The sequence below is a fragment of the Tachyglossus aculeatus genome, chromosome 27 (genome assembly GCF_015852505.1).
Source record: "Tachyglossus aculeatus isolate mTacAcu1 chromosome 27, mTacAcu1.pri, whole genome shotgun sequence".
Lineage (NCBI taxonomy): Eukaryota > Metazoa > Chordata > Mammalia > Monotremata > Tachyglossidae > Tachyglossus > Tachyglossus aculeatus.
In genome coordinates, this window is record NC_052092.1 from 603,045 (window position 1) to 624,378 (window position 21,334).

The 21,334-nt window shown below is 49.4% G+C and overlaps 1 protein-coding gene across 2 annotated transcripts in view; it reads right to left on the reverse strand.

The window, feature by feature from the left end:
• Positions 1-21,334, reverse strand: part of RABL6 (RAB, member RAS oncogene family like 6) — a 96,584-nt gene that overhangs the window by 14,084 nt on the left and 61,166 nt on the right. For both annotated transcript variants that reach the window (XM_038767932.1, XM_038767933.1), the window contains exons 8-10: positions 20,563-20,666; positions 8,028-8,302; positions 4,260-4,410 (exon numbers count right to left, since the gene is read on the reverse strand). In XM_038767932.1, coding sequence (XP_038623860.1) covers positions 4,260-4,410; positions 8,028-8,302; positions 20,563-20,666 — 530 coding nt within the window. The remainder of the gene's footprint in view (positions 1-4,259; positions 4,411-8,027; positions 8,303-20,562; positions 20,667-21,334) is intronic.

Sequence of the window (21,334 nt, forward strand, 5' to 3'; positions counted from 1 at the left end):
ATGGCATTTATTAAGCGCTTACTATGTGCAAAGCACTGTTGTAAGCGCTGGGGAGGTTACAAAGTGAACAGGTGGTCCCACGGGGGGCTCACAGTCTTAATCCCCATTATCCAGATGAGGTCACTGAGGCCCAGAGAATAATAATAATAATAATGATGGCATTTATTAAAGGCTTACTATGTGCAAAGCACTGTTCTAAGCGCTGGGGAGGTTACAGGGTGATCAGGTTGTCCCACAGGGGGCTCACATTAATCCCCATTTTCCAGATGAGGGAACTGAGGCCCAGAGAATAATAATAATGATGGCATTTATTAAGTGCTTACTATGTGCAAAGCACTGTTCTAAGCGCTGGGGAGGTTACAAGGTGATCAGGTTGTCCCACGGGGGGCTCACATTAATCCCCATTTTCCAGATGAGGGAACTGAGGCCCAGAGAAGTGAAGTGACTTGCCCAAAGTCACACAGCTGAGTTGGTGGAGCCGGGATTTGAACCTATGACCTCTGACTCCAAAGCCCAGGCTCTTTCCATTGAGCCACGCTGCTTCTCCAGTGATAATAGTAATAATCGTAATAATAGTAATAGTATTTGTTAAGTGCTTACTATGTGTCAAGTGCCGTTCCAAGCGCTGGGGTAGATACAAGGTATCTTGCTGCCAACTTGTACTTCCCAAGCGCTTAGTACAGTGCTCTGCGCACAGTAAGCGCTCAACAAATACGATTGAATGAATGAATGAATTGGGTTGTCCCACGTGGGGCTCGCAGTCTTAACCCCCCATTTTACAGAGGAGGAAACTGAGGCCCAGAGCAGTGTCATGCCCAAGGTCCCACGGCAGACGTGACGTAGCCGGGATTCGAACCCACGTCTTCTGACTCCCAAGCGCTGGCCACTGAGCCACGTGGCCTCTCTGTTTCCTGCGCGACCTGTAAGTGCAGACTGCTGAGGAGTAGTACGGTGCTCTGCACACAGTAAGCGCTCAATAAATACGATTGATTGATTGATTGATTCTACCTAGGATCTTACCAAGTAGCTCGACTGTCATCCATTTTACAATCTAGCAGTCGTGTGCTTAATTAGGAGGGATGCTTCGAGGTGCTCTGGCTTCCTCCGGGATTTATTTGAATGTTTCTGTCACCCGATCTGCTCCGCACCCTCCGCTCCTCCACCGCTGATCTCCTCACCGTACCTCGCTCTCGCCCGTCCCGCCATCGACCCCCGGGCCCACGTCCTCCCCCGGGCCTGGAATGCCCCCAATCCCTCTGCCCCTCCGCCAAGCTCGCTCTCTTCCTCCCTTCAAGGCCCTGCTGAGAGCTCACCTCCTCCAGGAGGCCTTCCCAGACTGAGCCCCTTCCTTCCTCTCCCCCTCGCCCCCCTCTCCATCCCCCCATCTTACCTCCCTCCCTTCCCCACAGCACCTGTATATATGTATATATGTTTGTACATATTTATTGCTCTATTTTATTTGTACATATCTATTCTATTTATTTTATTTTGTTAGTATGTTTGGTTTTGTTCTCTGTCTCCCCCTTTTAGACTGTGAGCCCACTGCTGGGTAGGGACTGTCTCTATATGTTGCCTATTTGTACTTCCCAAGCGCTTAGTACAGTGCTCTGCACATAGTAAGCGCTCAATAAATACGATTGATGATGATGATGGGGTTGGAAACCACGGGCTCTCCCCGTGGGTTTTGCTGGTAACCATTCAATCAATGCTATTTATTTATTTATTTCTCCCTATACATAAATATATATATATATACACACATATATAGTACATATATAGCATATATACATATATACAATATATACTACATATAATATACATGTATATATACTACATATATGTGTGCATATACTACATATAATATATATGTATATATACTATATATAATATATATCATACATACTATAAACACTATGTATTATATATGCATATATACCATATATAATTTATATTATACACATTATATATAATATATGCTATATAATATATGCATATACACTATATATTATATATGCATATACTATATAATATATGCATATACTATATATGATATATGTATTATATAATATATATCATATATACTATAAATACTGTATATATAATATATATGTATATATACTATATAAATATACCCCATTTATTTCTTTTACTTGTACATATTTATTCTATTTACTTTATTTTGTTAATATGTTTTGTTCTCTGTCTCCCCCTTCTAGACGGTGAGCCCACCGTTGGGTAGGGGCCGTCTCTATACGTCGCCAACTTGGACTTCCCAAGCGCTCAGTCCAGCGCTCTGCACACAGGAAGCGCTCAATAAATACGACCGAACGAATGCATGAATGAATTTATTGAGCGCTTACTCTATGCAGAGTAAACGTTCCCCGGTAGGACTCTTAGACAACCCGGAGACGACCCTGATGGATTCCCCGCCCTTTCCTGCCCACGAATCATCATCGTCAATCGTATTTATTGAGCGCCTACTGTGTGCAGAGCACTGGACTAAGCGCTTGGGAAGTCCAAGTTGGCAACATATAGAGACGGTCCCTACCCAACAGTGGGCTCACAGTCTACTCCCGGCCCTGGGGCGCGGTGATTTCCCGTCAGAGCAAGCCTCCCGGCCGCGGCCTCTCGACGCTCCGTCGCTCCGGCCGGCCTCCTGGGGCCGAGGGAAGCGAGGCCCGCGTTCGAGGCGATTCGGCCCAGGCCGTTTCCGAGGCGAGTTTAACTTTGCCACCATGGCAGGGCTAAATGGAGACGACAACGGCAAGGCCGGCAATCCCGGTGCCTTTGCGGTCTGATGCCCGACCTACCCTGCTGACACAGGACAGCCACGCTTCTGCTAAAATCCACAGAGCGTGGGAAGCCCGTTTGGCCACAGTCCCAAACCCTATCTATCTATCTATCTATCTATTTATTTATTTTATTTAAATTTTTATATTTATTTATTTATTTATTTTATTACTCATTTCCTTGTTTATTTATTTATTTATTTATTCATTTTCATTTTATTTATTTATTTATATTTATATTTATATTTATTTATTTATTTATTTATTTTGCTTGTGCATATCTAGCCTATTTATTTTATTTTGTTAGTATGTTTGGTTTTGTTCTCTGTCTCCCCCTTTTAGACTGTGAGCCCGCTGTTGGGCAGGGACTGTCTCTATATGTTGCCAATTTGTATTTATTTATTTTACTTGTACATATCTATCCTATTTATTTTATTTTGTTAGTATGTTTGGTTTTGTTCTCTGTCTCCCGCGTTCGAGGCGATTCGGCCCAGGCCGTTTCCGAGGCGACTTTAACTTTGCCACGATGGCAGGGCTAAACGGAGACGACAACGGCAAGGCCGGCAATCCCGGTGCCTTTGCGGTCTGATGCCCGACCTACCCTGCTGACACAGGACAGCCACGCTTCTGCTAAAATCCACAGAGCGTGGGAAGCTCGTTTGGCCACAGCCCCAAACCCTATCTATCTATCTATCTATTTATTTATTTTATTTATTTTTTATATTTATTTATTTATTTATTTGCTATTTATTTCCTTGCGTATTTATTTATTTATTTATTTTATTTATATTTATTTTATTTATTTATTTATTTATTTATTTTACTTGTACATATCTATCCTATTTATTTTATTTTGCTAGTATGTTTGGTTTTGTTCTCTGTCTCCCCCTTTTAGACTGTGAGCCCACTGTTGGGCAGGGACTGTCTCTATATGTTGCCAATTTGTATTTATTTATTTTACTTGTACATATCTATCCTATTTATTTTATTTTGCTAGTATGTTTGGTTTTGTTCTCTGTCTCCCCCTTTTAGACTGTGAGCCCACTGTTGGGCAGGGACTGTCTCTATATGTTGCCAATTTGTATTTATTTATTTTACTTGTACATATCTATCCTATTTATTTTATTTTGTTAGTACGTTTGCTTTTGTTCTCTGTCTCCCCCTTTTAGACTGTGAGCCCACTGTTGGGTAGGGACTGTCTCTATATGTTGCCAATTTGTATTTATTTATTTTACTTGTACATATCTATCCTATTTATTTCATTTTGTTAGTATGTTTGCTTTTGTTCTCTGTCTCCCCCTTTTAGACTGTGAGCCCACTGTTGGGTAGGGACTGTCTCTGTATGTTGCCAATTTGTACTTCCCAAGCCCTTAGTACAGTGCTCTGCACATAGTAAGCGCTCAATAAATACGATTGATTGATTGATTGATTGATTGATTGACACTAAGCTCCCCCCAAACTCCTCCTTACCTGTCACTGTCACGCTGAACTTTGGTTTTGCCCTTCTTCTCGTCCTTCCGAGGGGCCACGTCCTCCAGAAAGCTCCGGTCCAGGCTGTCCTCGGGGACAAAATCCTCCACGCTTTGAACTCTGGCTGGGATCTCGGCGGGGACCGCAGGCTCTGGAAGGAAACCAAGGCCCGGCCCCGAATCAATCTCAATAAATCCGTTTTCCGGCCTGCCCGAAACTCACCGGCGAGCTGGTGGACGGGTGACACGTCTCCGGGGACAGCGAGCCGCTTAACTTCCCGGTGCCTCAGTTTCCTCATCTGCCAGATGGGGAATAAACACCTGTGTCCTTTCCCCCTTACGCCACGAGCACCGCATGAGGCGGGGGCTGTGCCTTATAATAATAATAATAATAACGGCATTTATTAAGCGCTTACTATGTGCAAAGCACTGTTCTAAGCGCTGGATTGTACGTCCCCCATCGCTGGGCACAGTGCTTGGCTCCTAAAAAGCACTTTTTAAAATGGCACTTGTTAAGCGCTTACTACATGCCAGGCAGATAGAAGATTACTGGGTTGGACACAGCCCCTTGTCCCACATAGGGCTCCCGGTCTTAGCACCCCATTCTGCAGATGAGGTAACCGAGGCACAGACAAGTTAGGTGACTCGCCCAAGCGCACGCAGCAGATAGGTCGCAGCGCCAGGATTAGAACCCAACTCCCAGGTCGGGCCTCAGGCTCTTTATTTTATTTTGTTAGTATGTTTGGTTTTGTTCTGTCTCCCCCTTTTAGACTGTGAGCCCACTGTTGGGTAGGGACCGTCTCTATATGTTGCCAACTTGGACTTCCCAAGCGCTTAGTACAGTGCTCTGCACACAGTAAGTGCTCAATAAATACGATTGATTGATTGATTGATTGATTTCCATCAGGCCACGCTTTTCCTCGGATCTGAACGAACACCGCGATTATTGAGACTTTTAACTGCTCGATGAATCCCCTGGCCCATCCCACGGCTCCCGCCCCGCAGGGATGGCAGGGTCCTTGGAGTTCAGACCCACGCCTGCTGTGTGACCTTGGGCAAGTCACTTCACTTCTCTGGGCCTCAGTTCCCTCATCTGGAAAATGGAGATTAAGTCTGCGAGCCCCATGAGGGCCGGGGACTGCGTCCAGCCTGATTACCTTGCGTGGCTCAGTGGAAAGAGCCCGGGCTTGGGAGTCAGAGGTCATGGGTTCAAATCCCGCCTCCGCCAATTGCCAGCTGTATGACTTTGGGCAAGTCACTTCACTTCCCTGGCCCTCAGTTCCCTCATCTGTAAAATGGGGATTAAGTCTGTGAGCCCCCCGTGGGACAACCTGATCACCCTGTAACCTCCCCAGCGCTTAGAACAGTGCTTTGCACATAGTAAGCGCTTAATAAATGCCATTATTATTATTATTACCCACTGTGCTTGGCACATAGTATGAGCTTAACAAATTCCACGATTACTATTACTATCAGAATTATTCCGACCACTGGGAATCGTGAATCGTTTTGATGCTCAAGGCAACCGGCATCCTTCAACTGCCGCCAATTGTCATCTGTGTGACTTTGGGGAAGTCACTTCACTTCTCTGGGCCTCAGTTACCTCATCTGTAAAATAGGGGTTAAAACTGTGAGCCCCCCGTGGGCCAGCCTGATCACCTCGTAACCTCCCCAGCGCTTAGAACAGTGCTTTGCACATAGTAAGCGCTTAACAAATACCATTATGATTATTATTATTAATAATAATTGTGACGACTGTGGTATTCGCTAAATGCCCACTCTCTGTACTGACCCTGGCGTACATGCAAGCACATCAGCTGAGACACAGTCCCTGCCCCACTTGAGGCTCACAGCCTAGGAAGAGTGGCTACTTAACCCCCATTTTACCAATCAAGAAACTGAGGCCCGGGGAAGCTAAGGGACTCCTCGACCTGTCAGCTGCCTTTGACACTGTGGACCACCCCCTTCTCCTCAACACGCTATCTGACCTTGGCTTCACGGACTCCATCCTCTCCTGGTTCTCCTCTTATCTCTCCGGCCGTTCTTTCTCAGTCTCTTTTGCAGGCTCCTCCTTCCCCTCCCATCCTCTTACTGTGGGGCTTCCCCAAGGTTCAGTGCTTGGTCCCCTTCTGTTCTCAATCTACACGCACTCCCTTGGTGACCTCATTCGCTCCCACGGCTTCCACTATCATCTCTACGCTGATGACACCCAGATCTCCACCTCTGCCCCTGCTCTCTCCCCCTCCCTCCAGGCTCGCATCTCCTCCTGCCTTCAGGACATCTCCATCTGGATGTCTGCCCGCCACCTAAAGCTCAACATGTCGAAGACTGAACTCCTTGTCTTCCCTCCCAAACCCTGCCCTCTCCCTGACTTTCCCGTCACTGTAGACGGCACTACCATCCTTCCCGTCTCACAAGCCCGCAACCTTGGTGTCATCCTCGACTCCGCTCTCATTCACCCCTCACATCCAAGCCGTCACCAAAACCTGCCGGTCTCAGCTCCGCAACATTGCCAAGATCCGCCCTTTCCTCTCCATCCCAACCGCTACCCTGCTCATTCAAGCTCTCATCCTATCCCGTCTGGACTACTGCATCAGCCTTCTCTCCGATCTCCCATCCTCGTGTCTCTCTCCACTCCGATCCATACTTCATGCTGCTGCCCGGATTATCTCTGTCCAGAAACGCTCTGGGCATATTACTCCCCTCCTCAAAAATCTCCAGTGGCTACCAATCAATCTGTGCATCATCATCATCAATTGTATTTATTGAGCGCTTACTATGTGCAGAGCACTGTACTCAGCGCTTGGGAAGTACAAATTGGCAACATATAGAGACAGTCCCTACCCAACAGGCAGAAACTCCTCACCCTGGGCTTCCAGGCTGTCCATCCATCCCCTGGCCCCCTCCTACCTCCCCTCCCTTCTGTCCTTCTCCAGCCCAGCCCGCACCCTCCGCTCCTCTGCCGCTGATCTCCTCCCCGTACCTCGTTCTCGCCTGTCCCGCCATCGACCCCTGGCCCACGTCCTCCCCCGGGCCTGGAATGCCCCCAATCCGTCTGCCCACCCGCCAAGCTCGCTCTCTTCCTCAGTTCAAGGCCCTACTGAGAGCTCACCTCCTCCAGGAGGCCTTCCCAGACTGAGCCCCTTCCTTCCTCTCCCCCTCGCCCCCTCTCCATCCCCCCCATCTTACCTCCTTCCCTTCCCCACAGCACCTGTATATAAGTATATATGTTTGTACATATTTCTTACTCTATTTATTTTACTTGTACATATCTATTCTATTTATTTTATTTTGTTAGTATGTTTGGTTTTGTTCTCTGTCTCCCCCTTTTAGACTGTGAGCCCACTGTTGGGTAGGGACTGTCTCTAGATGTTGCCAATTTGTACTTCCCAAGCGCTTAGTACAGTGCTCTGCACATAGCGCTCAATAAATACAATTGATGATGATGATGTATATATGTCTGTACATATTTATTACTCTATTCATTTATTTTACTTGTACATATCTATTCTATTTATTTTCTTTTGTTAGTATGTTTGGTTTTGTTCTCTGTCTCCCCCTTTTAGACTGTGAGGCCACTGTTGGGTAGGGACTGTCTCTAGATGTTGCCAATTTGTACTTCCCAAGCTCTGTACATAGTAAGCGCTCAATAAATACGATTGATGATGATGATGACCCCATGGCCTCTGGCTCCAAAGCCCGAGCTCTTCCCACTGAACCGGGCTGTCTTCCTTCCTTACCGTCCCGCCCCGGCGGGATCGGGGCCTACCTGGAGGGGCCGGGGCGGCCTCCGCCGCCGAGCCCCCGAAGAGCCTGGAGATGATGCCTCGGCGCTGGGGCGGGGCCGGGGGCACCCCGGGCGCGGGGGGCGGATGCCCCGGGACGGCGGCGGCGGCGGCGGCGGGCTGGGGCGTGCCGGGGCTGGAGCTCCCCGTCGACCCGGGGGCCACCGTCGGGGACTGGGAGCCCGACGACGGACTCTGCCCGTTGGGGGCCGGGGGCGAGGCGTGGCTCCGGCTGCGGACTTCCATCATCTCCAGGAAGCTGGGGGGCGGGGGGCGACAAGGAGAGGAGACGTGAGGGCCCCCCTCGCTTCCCTCCCGGCCTCCTGCCCGTCCCCGGGCCAGCCCACCCTTCACCCCGCCGCCCGCCTCGCGTCTCCCCGCTCCTCGAGCCCCTCCGCCGCGGCTGTCCGTCCGCCCTAGCCATCACACGGAAACTCCTTTCCAGGGGCCCTAAAGCCACTCAATCAGCTCACCCCCTCCTACCTAGCGTGGCTCTGTAGGAAAGAGCTTTGGAGTCAGAGGTCATGGGTTCAAATCCCAGCTCTGCCAATTAATTAATTGATAATGGCATTTGTTAAGGCAGCTGTGTGGCAGCTGTGTGACTTTGGGCATCATCATGATTATTATTCTCTGGACCTCAGTGACCTCATCGGTAAAATGAGGATTAAGACTGTGAGCCCCCATGAGGGACAACTTGATCACCTTGTAACCTCCCCAGCGCTTAGAACAGTGCTTGGCACATAGTAAGTGCTTAATAAACGCCATTATTATTATTATTATTATTATTATCTTTTCCTGCTCATCTCCTACAACCTGGATCGTTCACTCGGCTCCCGAAACGCCAACCGACTCACAGTACCCCCCTCTCGTCCACATCCCCCCTCTCGGCTGGATCTCCCACCCCCTTTATAATAATAATAATAATGATGATGATGATGATGGTATTCATTAAGCGCTTACTATGTGCCAAGCACTGTTCTAAGCACTGGGGGGGGGATACAGTGTAATCAGGTTGTCTCACAATAATAATAATAATAATGATGGTATTTGTTAAGCACTTACTATGTGCAAAGCACCGTACAGATGAGGTCACAGGCCAAGAGAAGTTAAGCAGCGTGGCTCAGTGGGAAAGAGCCTGGGCTGTAGAGCCAGAGGTCATGAGTTCAAATCCTGACTCCGCCAGCTGTGTGACTTTGGGCAAGTCATTTAACTTCTCTGGGCCTCAGTTCCCTCGTCTGTGAAATGGGGGTGAAGACTGTGAGCCCCCGTGGGGCAACTTGATCACCTTGTAACCTCCCCAGCGCTTAGAACACTGCTTTGCACATAGTAAGTGCTTAATAAATGCCATCTTTATTATTATTATTATTAAGCGGCTTGCCCAAGGTCACACAGCTGACAGGTGGCAGAGCCGGAATTAGAACCCATGACCTCTTTAAGCACTTGATAATCGCCCTCCCCTCAGCCCCAGAGCACTCAGGTCCATATCCAGCATTTATTTTAACGTGTCTCCCTTCTCAAAACCATAAGCTCCTTGTAGGCAGGTATCAAGTCTACCGATTCCACTGGATCGAACCCTCTCCGGTGCTTAGTACAGTACTGTCCTTGGCACATAGTAAGTGCTTAACAAATGCCATAATTATCATTAGTATTATTACTCTGCATACTGTAAGTAGTCGATTAACACTCCCCGATTAATCGAGCTATCTTGACTTCTCTTCTCCGGCTCCTCGCTGCCCTCATTTTGCCGTTTCCTATTTATTGGGTGTCCCCAAGGCACTGAGGTGAATCCCCACCCGAGTCTCTGCCCCCTAAAAGCTTACACCGAAATTTAGCCCAGTAAAACTGACGCACACGATTGTAGGCTAATACCCATTACTGTGTGTGTATCATCATCAATCGTATTTATTGAGCGCTTACTATGTGCAGAGCACTGTACTAAGCGCTTGGGAAGTACAAATTGGCAACACATAGAGACAGTCCCTACCCAACAGTGGGCTCATAATAATAATAATAATAATGACATTTCTAGACTGTGAGCCCACTGTTGGGCAGGGTCCGTCTCTATATGTTGCCAACTTGTACTTCCCAAGCGCTTGGTACAGTGCTCTGCACACAGTAAGCGCTCAATAAATACGATTGATTGATTTGTTAAGCGCTTCCTATGTGTGAAGCGCCGTTCTAGGCACTGGGGGGAATACAAGGTGATCAGGTCGTCCCACATGGGGCTCAGTCTTCATCCCCATTTTCCAGATGAGGTAACTGAGGCACAGAGCAGTTAAGCGATTTGCCCCAAGTCACCCCAGCTGACAAGTGGCGGGGCCGGGATTAGAACCCATGACCTCTGACTCCCAAGCCCGGGCTCTTTCCACTGAGCCACGCTGCTACTCTTCCCCTACCACCCCCCCCCACCCCAAAAATGCAAAAATTCAGAGGAACCGAGGCCCGGAGAAGTGAAATGACTTGTCCGAGGTCACACAGCAGACAAGTGGCGGACACGGGATTATAATAATAATAACAGTGGTATTTGTTAGGGATTATAATAATGATAATAATGGTATTTGTTATGCGCTTACTATGTACAAAGCTCCGTTCTAAGAGCTGAATTAGAACCCAGGTCTTCCAACTCCCAGGCCCGGGCTTTTTCCCCTAAACCTAGGGATTACGGATCACCTCCTCCAGGAGGCCTTCCCAGACTGAGCCCCTTCTTTCCTCTCCCCCTCGTCCCCCTCTCCATCCCCCCGTCTCCCTCTCCATCCCCCCGTCTTACCTCCTTCCCTTCCCCACAGCACCTGTATATATGTATATATGGTTGTACATATTTATTACTCTATTTATTTATTTATTTATTTATTTATTTATTTTACTTGTACATTTCTATTTTGTTGGTATGTTTGGTTCGGTTCTCTGTCTCCCCCTTTTAGACTGTGAGCCCACTGTTGGGTAGGGACTGTCTCTATGTGATGCCAATTTGTACTTCCCAAGCGCTTAGTACAGTGCTCTGCACACAGTAAGCGCTCAATAAATACGATTGATTGATTGATTAAAAATGTCCATCTGACAGGTCCCGCAATAAAAACCGGTCCTCGTTTGGGTGTTGACGCCTTTCTCTCCGCTCGGCATCCCCAAATCCGCTTCGGACCCGGCCCAATCTCCCTCCGGGGACGGAGACGGTTTGGGATTTCAAAATTGAGTCCAAGCTCTGTTCCTCCCGGTCTGATCGCTTCGCTCAAGAGAACTTGGCAGGTACTTTTAGGATTTTCTGGTACTTGTTAAGCGCTTACACGCCAAGCACTGTTCTAAGCGCCGGGGCGGGGACGGGTTAATCGTGTCGGACGCCCTTCCCGCCCCTCGTGGGACTCGCGGTCCGAGTACCCGCATTCGGGCGATGACCTAAAGATCGACAACGTCCACAACTCCAGCGTCTGGACTCGGTCTTTCTGAGGAGCTGACCTGGACTGGAAGGTTTGGGTGCGTGGAGAGTCCAATTAATAATAATAATAATAACAATGGCATTTACTAAGCGCTTACTATGTGCAAAGCACTGTTCAAAGCGCTGGGGAGGTAATTTGTTTTGTTCTCTGTCTCCCCCTTCTAGACTGTGAGCCCACTGTTGGGTAGGGACCGTCTCTGTACGTTGCCAACTTGGACTTCCCAAGCGCTTAGTACAGTGCTCTGCACACAGTAAGCGCTCAATAAATACGATTGATTGATTGATTCTAGACTGTGAGCCCACTGTTGGGTAGGGACCGTCTCTATATGTTGCCAACTTGGACTTCCCAAACGCTTAGCCCAGTGCTCTGCACACAGTAAGCGCTCAATACGATTGAATGAACGAATGAATCAGGTTGCCCCACGGGGGGCTCACAGTCTTAATCCCCATAATAATAATAATAATAATGTTGGTATCTGTTAAGCGCTTACTATGTGCCAAGCACTGTTCTAAGCGCTGGGGAGGTTACAAGGTGATCAGGTTGTCCCACGTGGGGCTCACAGTCTTAATCCCCATTTTCCAGATGAGGGAACTGAAGCACAGAGAAGTGACGTGACTTGCCCAAAGTCACCCAGCTGACAATTGGCGGAGCCATGTGAGCCAATATTATTATAGTAAGCCCTTAAGAAATATCATTTTTTACAACAAGGGCGGGGGAGACAGAAACAGTGCGGCTTAGTGGAGAGAGTCCGGGCTGGGAGTCCGAGGGACCTGGGTTCTAATCCTGGCTCCGCCACTTGTCTGCTGGGTGACCTTGAGGAAGTCCCTTCACTTCTCTGGGCCTCGGTTGCCTCATCTGTAAAACGGGGATTAAGACCGGGAGTCCCGTGTGGATCACGCACTGCGTCCAACCTGATGAGCTCGTATCTGTCCCATCGCTTAGTCCAACCTGATGAGCTCATATCTGTCCCGTCGCTTAGTACAGCGCCTGCCATATAGTAGGCGTTTCAACAGATACCATAAAAAAAAAAAAAAGAGGGAGAAGAATCCAAAGCCCCTTCTGAAATTTGCTCCAGGTGGAAGTCACTGCGATTTTACCACCCCGAGGGATCACCCTGTGAAAGGCGGCGTGGCTCGGTGGAAAGAGCCCGGGCTTGGGAGTCAGAGGTCATGGGTTCTAATCCCGCCTCCTCCGCTTGTCTGTTGTGTGACCTTGGGCGAGCCACTTCACTTCTCTGGGCCTCAGTTCCCTCACCTGGAAAATGGGGATGAAGACTGTGAGCCCCCCGAGGGAAAACCTGATCACCTTGTAACCTCCCCAGCCCTTAGAACAGTGCTTTGCACTTAGTAAGCGCTTAATAAATGCCATTACTTATAAATGCCATATTTATTAATAAATGCCATAATCCCCCTCGTCCCCCTCTCCATCCCCCCATCTTACCTCCTTCCCTTCCCCACAGCACCTGTATATATGTATATATGTTTGTACATATTTATTACTCTATTTATTCTACTTGTACCTATCTATTCTATTTATTTTATTTTGTTAGTATGTTTGGTTTTGTTCTCTGTCTCCCCCTTTTAGACTGTGAGCCCACTGTTGGGTGGGGACCGTCTCTATATGCTGCCAATTTGTACTTCCCAAGCGCTTAGTACAGTGCTCTGCACATAGTAAGCGCTCAATAAATACGATTGATGATGATTAAAAAAGAAAAAAAGGCACGGCAGATGGCTCCAAGAGTTGCTCTCCCAGAGAGCGCGGTTGGTGTGGTGAGAGGCCGCTCGGGCCAGAAGGCCGAAGCCCCCGCGGGGTTTTCCGGGCGGGCGCTATCTAGGCTGTGCCAGGGAATGGGCAGGAAGGAAGGGAGGAGAAAGAGGGAATGTGGCTTGGAATACGGCGGAGCGGCCCGGAGCCTGAAGAATCAGAAACGTTCATTTAAAATTCCCTGGGGCTCGAGGGGAGGGGAGCGGATGGGCTCGTTGCTCTTTCCGGGAACCAAAACCGGTTCGGGGAAAGAAAAGCAGAAAAGCAAAGAGAAGCAGCGTGGCTCAGTGGAAATAATAATAATAATAATAATAATGATGGCATTTATTAAGCGCTTACTACGTGCAAAGCACTGTTCTAAGCGCTGGGGAGGTTCCAAGGTGATCAGGTTGGCCCACGGGGGGCTCACAGTCTTCATCCCCATTTTACAGATGAGGGAACCGAGGCCCGGAGAAGTGAAGTGACTTGCCCACGGTCACCCAGCTGACGAGTGGCGGAGCCGGGATTTGAACCCACGCCCTCTGACTCCAGAGCCCGGGCTCTTGCCACTGAGCCACGCTGCTTCTCTGGAAAGAGCCCGGGCTTTGGAGTCAGGGGTCACGCTCCGCCACTTGTCGGCTGGGTGACTTTGGGCGGGTCACTTCACTTCTCCGGGCCTCGGCGACCTCACCTGGGAAACGGGGATGAAGGCTGTGAGCCCCCCGTGGGACCGCCTCATCACCTTGTAACCTCCCCAGCGCTCAGAACAGTGCTTGGCACATAGTAAGCGCTTAATAAAGGCTATTATAAATAATAAAGCAGAGAAGCAGGGCAGCAGCATGGCCTCTGGGAGAGAAAGGCCTCCCTCTGGCCTTCGGCCCTGTTTCGCTTTACGCCCGACTTCACCAAGGAAGGAGGAAGGCGTCACTCTCCCCGTTGAGAGGATCGCCCGAGGCCGGCCGTGCGCCCATTTTTGGCGATCGCCCGGAAAATCACGGGGGCCTAGTGGAAAGAGTCAGAGGGCCTGGGTTCTAACCTCAGCTCTGCCACACGCCGGCTCGGTGACCTTGGACCAGTCACATCCCTTCTGTGGGCATCCTTTCCCTCATCTGCGAAACGGGGAACCGACCTGATTATCTTTTAACTACCCCGGTATTTAACACCGGGCTCGACACGGAGTACTTCGGGAGAAGCAGCGTGGCTCAGTGGGGAGAGCCCGGGCTCTGGAGTCGGAGGTCGTGGGTTCGAATCCCGGCTCCGCCACTTGTCAGCTGGGTGACTCTGGGCAAGTCACTTCGCTTCTCTGGGCCTCAGTTACCTCATCTGGAAAATGGGGATGAAGACTGTGAGCCCCCCGTGGGACAACCTGATCACCTTGTAACCTCCCCAGCGCTTAGAACGGTGCTTTGCACATAGTAAGTGCTTAATAAATGCCATTATTATTATTATTAAGTACCACAATTATTATTATAATATCCAAGAAGGCTTTCCCAACTTTCATTCCCTCCTCTCCCAATCCCAACGCCCTCGATTCACTCTTCTTTCAGCCCTAAAGACTTTCGCACGGATCCGTAATTTCATTAAGAGCATCTTCACCCGTAGAGGGGAAGCTCGTTGCGGGCAGGGGACGAATCCGCCGATTACAGTATCGAACTCTCCCGAGCACGTAACACACGGCTTCCGCAATAACGATACCAAATGCTCAGTAAACACCACTGATGATGATCGTGATCCCTTCATCCGTGACAAATCCGTGTCCCAGGCTGAACCCGGGAGCTGGGGACAATAATGGCATTTTTTTCCTTAGGCGCTTACTACGTGCCAAGCACTGTTCTAAGCGCCGGGGTAGATACGAGGCTATCGGGTTGGGTCCCCGTCCCACACGGGGCTCACAGGCCAAGTAGGAGGGATTCGGATTTAATCCCCATTTTTCCAGGTGAGGTAACGGAGGCGGAGGGGGGAGTGAAATGACTTGTCCAAGGTCACACAGCGGATCTAGGATTAGAACCCGGGACTTCAGACGCCCAGGCCCAGCTCTTCCCACTAGGCCACACTGCTTCCCCACAGCGTACCTGGGGGCTGGGGAGGTTGAGAAGCAGGGTGGCTCAGTGGAAAGAGCCCGGGCTTTGGAGTCAGGGGTCACGGGTTCAAATCCCGGCTCCGCCAACTGTCAGCTGTGTCACTTTGGGCAAGTCACTTCGCTTCTCTGGGCCTCGGTTTCCTCATCTGGAAAACGGGGATTAAGAATGTGAGCCCCAAGTGGGACAACCTGATTATCTTGTATCCCCCTATCCAGTGCTTAGAACAGTGCTTGGCACAGAATAATAATAATAATGGCATTTATTAAGCGCTTACTACGTGCAAAAAGCACTGTTCTAAGCGCTGGGGAGGTTAAGTAAGCGCTTACCAAGTGCCATCATTATTATTTTTATTTGATAAATTTGATTAATTTCCTATTTCTTTTGTTGGTATGTTTGGTTTTGTTCTCTGTCTCCCCCTTTTAGACTGTGAGCCCACTGTTGGGTAGGGACTGTCTCTATGTGTTGCCAATCTGTACCTCCCAAGCGCTTAGTACAGTGCTCTGCACATAGTAAGCACTCAATAAATACGATTGATGATGATGATGATTTGACAACCCTAACCTTACAGTTCAAACTCATACGCAGCCATTACATCAAATGTCTCTGTCCTAGGCGCTTGCAGATAAATAACATTCAAAAGCCCAAGTCATTCCGACACCGCGAGGCAACTGATTCCTCCGGCCCGGACGAGGCCTCTGGCAATAATAACGGACCCCCCTAAAATCCCATCCCCTCCGAGCAGCATTCCCCGGCTAAACCCGCACTTCCCCTTCTCCCGCTCCCTTCTGCATCACCCTTTCAATTGGACTTGAAACTTTTATTCGCCCCAGAGCACTTATAATAATAATAATAATAATAATAATAATAATAATAATAATAATAATAATAATGATGGTTAAGTGCTTACTATGTGCCAGGCATCATGTAAGCGCGGGGGTGGACGGGGGTGGATACAAGCAAATCGGGTTGGGCGCAGTCCCTGTCCCGCAGAGGGCTCGGCTTTGGAGTCAGAGGTCATGGGTTCAAATCCCGGCTCCGCCAGCTGTCAGCTGGGTGACGTTGGGCAAGTCACTTCACTTCTCTGGGCCTCGGTGACCTCATCTGTAGAAATGGGGATTAAACCTGGGAGCCCCCCGTGGGACCACCTGATCACCTTGCAACTTCCCCAGCGCTTAGAACAGTGCTTTGCACATAGTAAGCGCTTCATAAATGCCATTATTATTGTTATTTTACAGATGAGGGAACTGAAGCCCAGAGAAGTGACTCACCCAAGGCCACACAGAAGACAAGCGGCAGAGCCGGAATTAGAACCCATGACCTTCTCACTCCCAGGCCCGTGCTCTACCCACTTCGCCAAGCTGCTTCCCATAATGTCCACAGTCAAGCGTTCAGCTCAGTGCTCTGCACACAGTAAGCGCTCAATAAATACGACTGAATGAATAACCGTAATTTATTTACTTATGTTACTGTCTGTCTCCACATCTAGGCCTTAAGCTCGCTGTGGGCAGGGAACTTGTCTCTGTTGTACTTTCCCAAGCGCTTAGTACAGTGTCGTCCGCACCGTAAGCGCTCAATAAATACCACTGATTGATTAGACCGACAGGAATGTGTTTGCTGAGCTGAATTCCCTCTTCTCCCACCCTCCTTCAGGTGCGTGATGATGAATTGATTGTGAAGATATCACAAGGTGGATATTTTTGCCCTAAGTGGGTCTGCTTAATAATAATAGTAATAATCACAATAATAACTGTGGTAATTATTAAGCGCTTACTATGTGCCAGGTACTGTACTAAGCACTGAGGTAGACACACGGAAATCGGGTTGGAAACTGTCCCCGTCCCCCACGGAGCTCTCAGTCTTAGTCCCCATTTTACAGATGAAGTAAGTGAGGGACAGAGAAGTGAAGTGACTTGTCCAAGGTAACGCAGCGTGAACCCCAGTCCTCCTGAAGCGGCGTGGCCTAGTGGAAAGAGCCCGGGCTTGGGAATCAGAGGCCGTGGGTTCTAGTCCCGGCTCCGCCGCTTGTCTGCTGTGTGACCTTGGGCAAGTCACTTCACTTCTCTGAGCCTCAGTGACCTCATCTGGAAAATGGGGATTAAGACTGTGAGCCCCCCGTGGGACAACCTGATTACCTTGTGCTTGGCACATAGTAAGCGCTTAACAAATACCATCGTTATTATTATTCTGCTGCACTGTACTCTCCCCAGAGCTTAGAATCATGCTCTGGATGTAGTAAGCGCCCAATAAATATCATCGATGGATTGACTGAGATCAAAGTAATCGGGGAAGGCCTCCCGGAGGAGATGTGACTTTCAAAGAGCACGGAAATCAGAATCCGCATCTCTGGCCTCCTTCAGCCCTAGGGAGACTATTCGGGAAGTCGGCTGAAATGTCCAACCTCCCCAGCGCTTAGAACAGTGCTTTGCACATAATAAGCGCTTAATAAATGCCATCATCATCATCCACAGAGAAGAGTTGAGGTATTTAAAGCTGAAAAACCGGCCAGTTTGGTTCTCACGCTCCTCAGGGCTGACCCGCGCCGGTAGAAATGGGGCCCGTCAGCGGGATTAAAATGCCAACAGGATTAATCCTCCTCCCGGAGAAGGGCTGAAGGACTGTGCCGACCGTGGCGATTTGGAAAAAGGAGCGGTGGTTTGCGCGAACCTGCTCAAAAAATTCATCTAAGGCACCTTCCCGTTAGTAAGGACGCTTGAGGGCTTCATTTTCTTTACTTAATAATGGCGGTATTTGTTAAGCACTTACGATGTGCCAAGCACTGATCTCTAAACGCCGGGGGAGATCCACGGTAATCAAGGTTGTCTCCCGTGGGGCTCACAGTCTTCACCCCCATTTTACAGGTGAGGTCGCCGAGGCCCAGAGAAGTGAAGCGACTCGCCCCAAGTCACACAGCTGGCAGGTAGCGGAGCCGGGATTAGAACCCACGACCTCGGACTCCCAAGCCCGGGCTCCTTCCAGCAAGCCACGGTGCTGCGCGAACTGCTTTGGCTGTTTTGCCCAACTTTGGAGAGTCGTTCGGGAGCTTTATTCCACGACGTTTTCGATCCGAAGGAAAGGCACGGGACGTATAGGATTCATTTCAAGGCGCTCTTCGGCTTTCCGCATCGGCCTGGGCTGACGGTTTCTGTTTCTCACGTAGAGAGCGCCGCTGAAATGTGTTTTTCTTAAACATTTTGGACCCGGCCCAGAGGAAGACTTAAGAGAATGTTCTTTCTAGTACACACAAGTTCTATTGTGTCCAAGTTGGCATGACTACGAACGGCATAGGAAGAAATTGTGGCGTGCACGGCCGTGGCAGAGAAAGAAATGGTTATGCACATAATATTAATGATATTCGTTAAGCGCTTACTATGTGCCAAGCACTGTTCTAAGCCCTGGGGTAGATACAAGGTAATCAGGTTGTCCCGTGGGGAGCTCACAGTCTTAATCCCCATTTTCCAGATGAGGGAACAGACCAGTGAAGTGACTTGCCCAAAGTCGCACGGCAGATGAGTGGCGGAGCCGGGATTAGAACCCGTGACCTCTGACTCCCATGACGAATGAGGATTCTCCCGATCCATAATCACAGGGAACGCCGTGTTCCGCTAAAGGAACAGGATTTGAGGGCTGGAGATACTTGGCGTTAGCAATGTCCACCAACCGTCCATCTCGAAGCGCTAATTAATGTTACTATTTTTGTTACTCTTATGGGGTTTGTGAAGCGCTTACTATGTGTCAAGCGCTGGAGTAGCTACAAGTTCATCAGGTCGGACGCTGTCCCTGTCCTGCGTGTGGTTTACGGTCTAAACAAGGAGGGCGAACAGGCGTGGAATCCCCGTTTTACAGATAAGGAAATCAAGGCCCAGAGAAGTTAAGTGACTAGCCCAAAGCCAGACGGCTAATACGCTTTCATTTTTCCTCATTAAAAGCCCCAAGGAAGCCAAGGACTCCTACTCCGAAGACCGAAACTGGGCGGTTATCCTGGTTGTGGACTGCCCTAAGAGGGAACACACCGGAATTTATAATTTGGTTGCCGATCCACTCCTCCTGTGGCCGCAGTCCTTGTCTCAATTTACTCCAGATTTGAATTTTCGCCTGAAACTGCAGGGAACGTGTCTTTTTTTTAACCTGTTAAGCGCTTATTATGTGTCTGGCACTGGACTCACAGCTGGGGGAGATACAGGCTAGTCAGGTCGGGCGCCGTCCGCAATCCCCTGCGGGGCTCACGGATTTAATCCCCATTTTACGGTTGAGGTACCTGAGGCCCAGAAGAGGGAAGTGGCTTGCCCAAGGTCACGCCGCAGACACGTAGCAGAGCCGGGATTAGAACCCAGGACCCCCGATTCCCAGGCCCCGGCTCTTTCCACTAGGCAACGCTGCTTCTTTTCCCTTTATTTTTTATTTATTTATTTATTTTGCTTGCACCTATCTATTCTATTTATCTTATTTTGTTAGTATGTTTGGTTTCGTTGGGTAGGGACTGTCTTTATATGCTGCCAACTTGTACTTCCCAAGCGCTTAGTACAGTGCTCTGCACACAGTAAGCGCTCAATAAATACGATTGATTGATTGATTCTCTGTCTCCCCCTTTTAGACTGTGAGCCCACTGTTGGGTAGGGACTGTCTCTAGATGTTGCCAACCTGGACTTCCCAAGCGCTTAGTACAGTGCTCTGCACACAGTAAGCGCTCAATAAATACGACTGATTGATTGACTGATTGATTCCCTGTCTCTGGGTTGCTTTAATCAAGGTATCCGGTTTTTCGAAACAAGAATCCTTCCAGATTCCTTAAAAATGATAGCGGTATTTGTTAAGCTGTATATATGTATATAGGTTGTACCTATTTATTACTCTATTTATTTATTTATTTCACTTGTACATTTCTATCCTATTTATTTTATTCTGTTGGTATGTTTGGTTCTGTTCTCTGTCTCCCCCTTTTAGACTGGGAGCCCACTGTTGGGTAGGGACTGTCTCCGTGTGTTGCCAATTTGGACTTCCCAAGTGCTTAGTACAGTGCTCTGCACATAGTAAGCGCTCAATAAATACGATCGATTGATTGATTGATTAAGCGCTACTACGTTCCAGGCACTACGCTAAGCGCTGGGCGGACACCTTCCCCCCAGAGGCGGAGACCACTCTGGACGTGGATCATGGGGACGGTGGGCCCGCGGGGGTCCGACTTCGGGGGGGGTGGCGGGGAAGGGGCCGCGGACGTCGACGGGGGCCCGAGAGCCCCCCGCCCCGGTCCCCGGCGGCCGACGTACATTTCGTAATTCTGGTCCTCCGTCTCCTGCTGCACCGACAGCTCCTCCAGCGTGGCGTCGATGTCCAACTGGTTCGTCTCCAGCTGCCGGAGGAGGGTCTCCCTCTGGGGAGGCGGAAAGACAAACGGAGACCCGAGCCGGGGTGAGGGGATCATCATCATCATCATCAATCGTATTTATTGAGCGCTGACTATGTGCAGAGCACTGGACTAAGCGCTCGGGAGGTACAAACTGGCAACGTATTGGATCCCCGAAACCGGAGCTGCCTCGCCTCTTTATCGGCCCCAGGGTCATCTCTCTGGGCCTGGTGGATTCAACGCAAGCGGTAACCGAGCCGGGGTCCGGAAACCGGAGGTAGGGGGGTTGTGGATCAGGTAACAAAAAGGATGCCTCCTTACTTCACAATGATCAGCGCTTGCAACAGTGCTCTGCACACAGTGAGCGCTTAATAAATGCCATCATTATTATCATGAGAACGACAATCGTAGAGATATCCGTCCGGCGCCGAACACTGAGCGCTGTGCCGAGCACTGTACTGAGCGCAACGGGAGACGGGCGGTCATTAGGTCGGCCCCAGTTCCCTGGGGCTGGCGGACTAAGGCGGGGGGACAGAAGAGGCACTGAATTTATTACTCTATTTATTTATTTTATTTGTACATATTTATTCTATTTATTTCATTTTGTTAATATGTTTTGTTTTGTTGTCTGTCTCCCCCTTCTAGACTGTGAGCCCGCTGTTGGGTAGGGGCCGTCTCTAGATGTTGCCGACTTG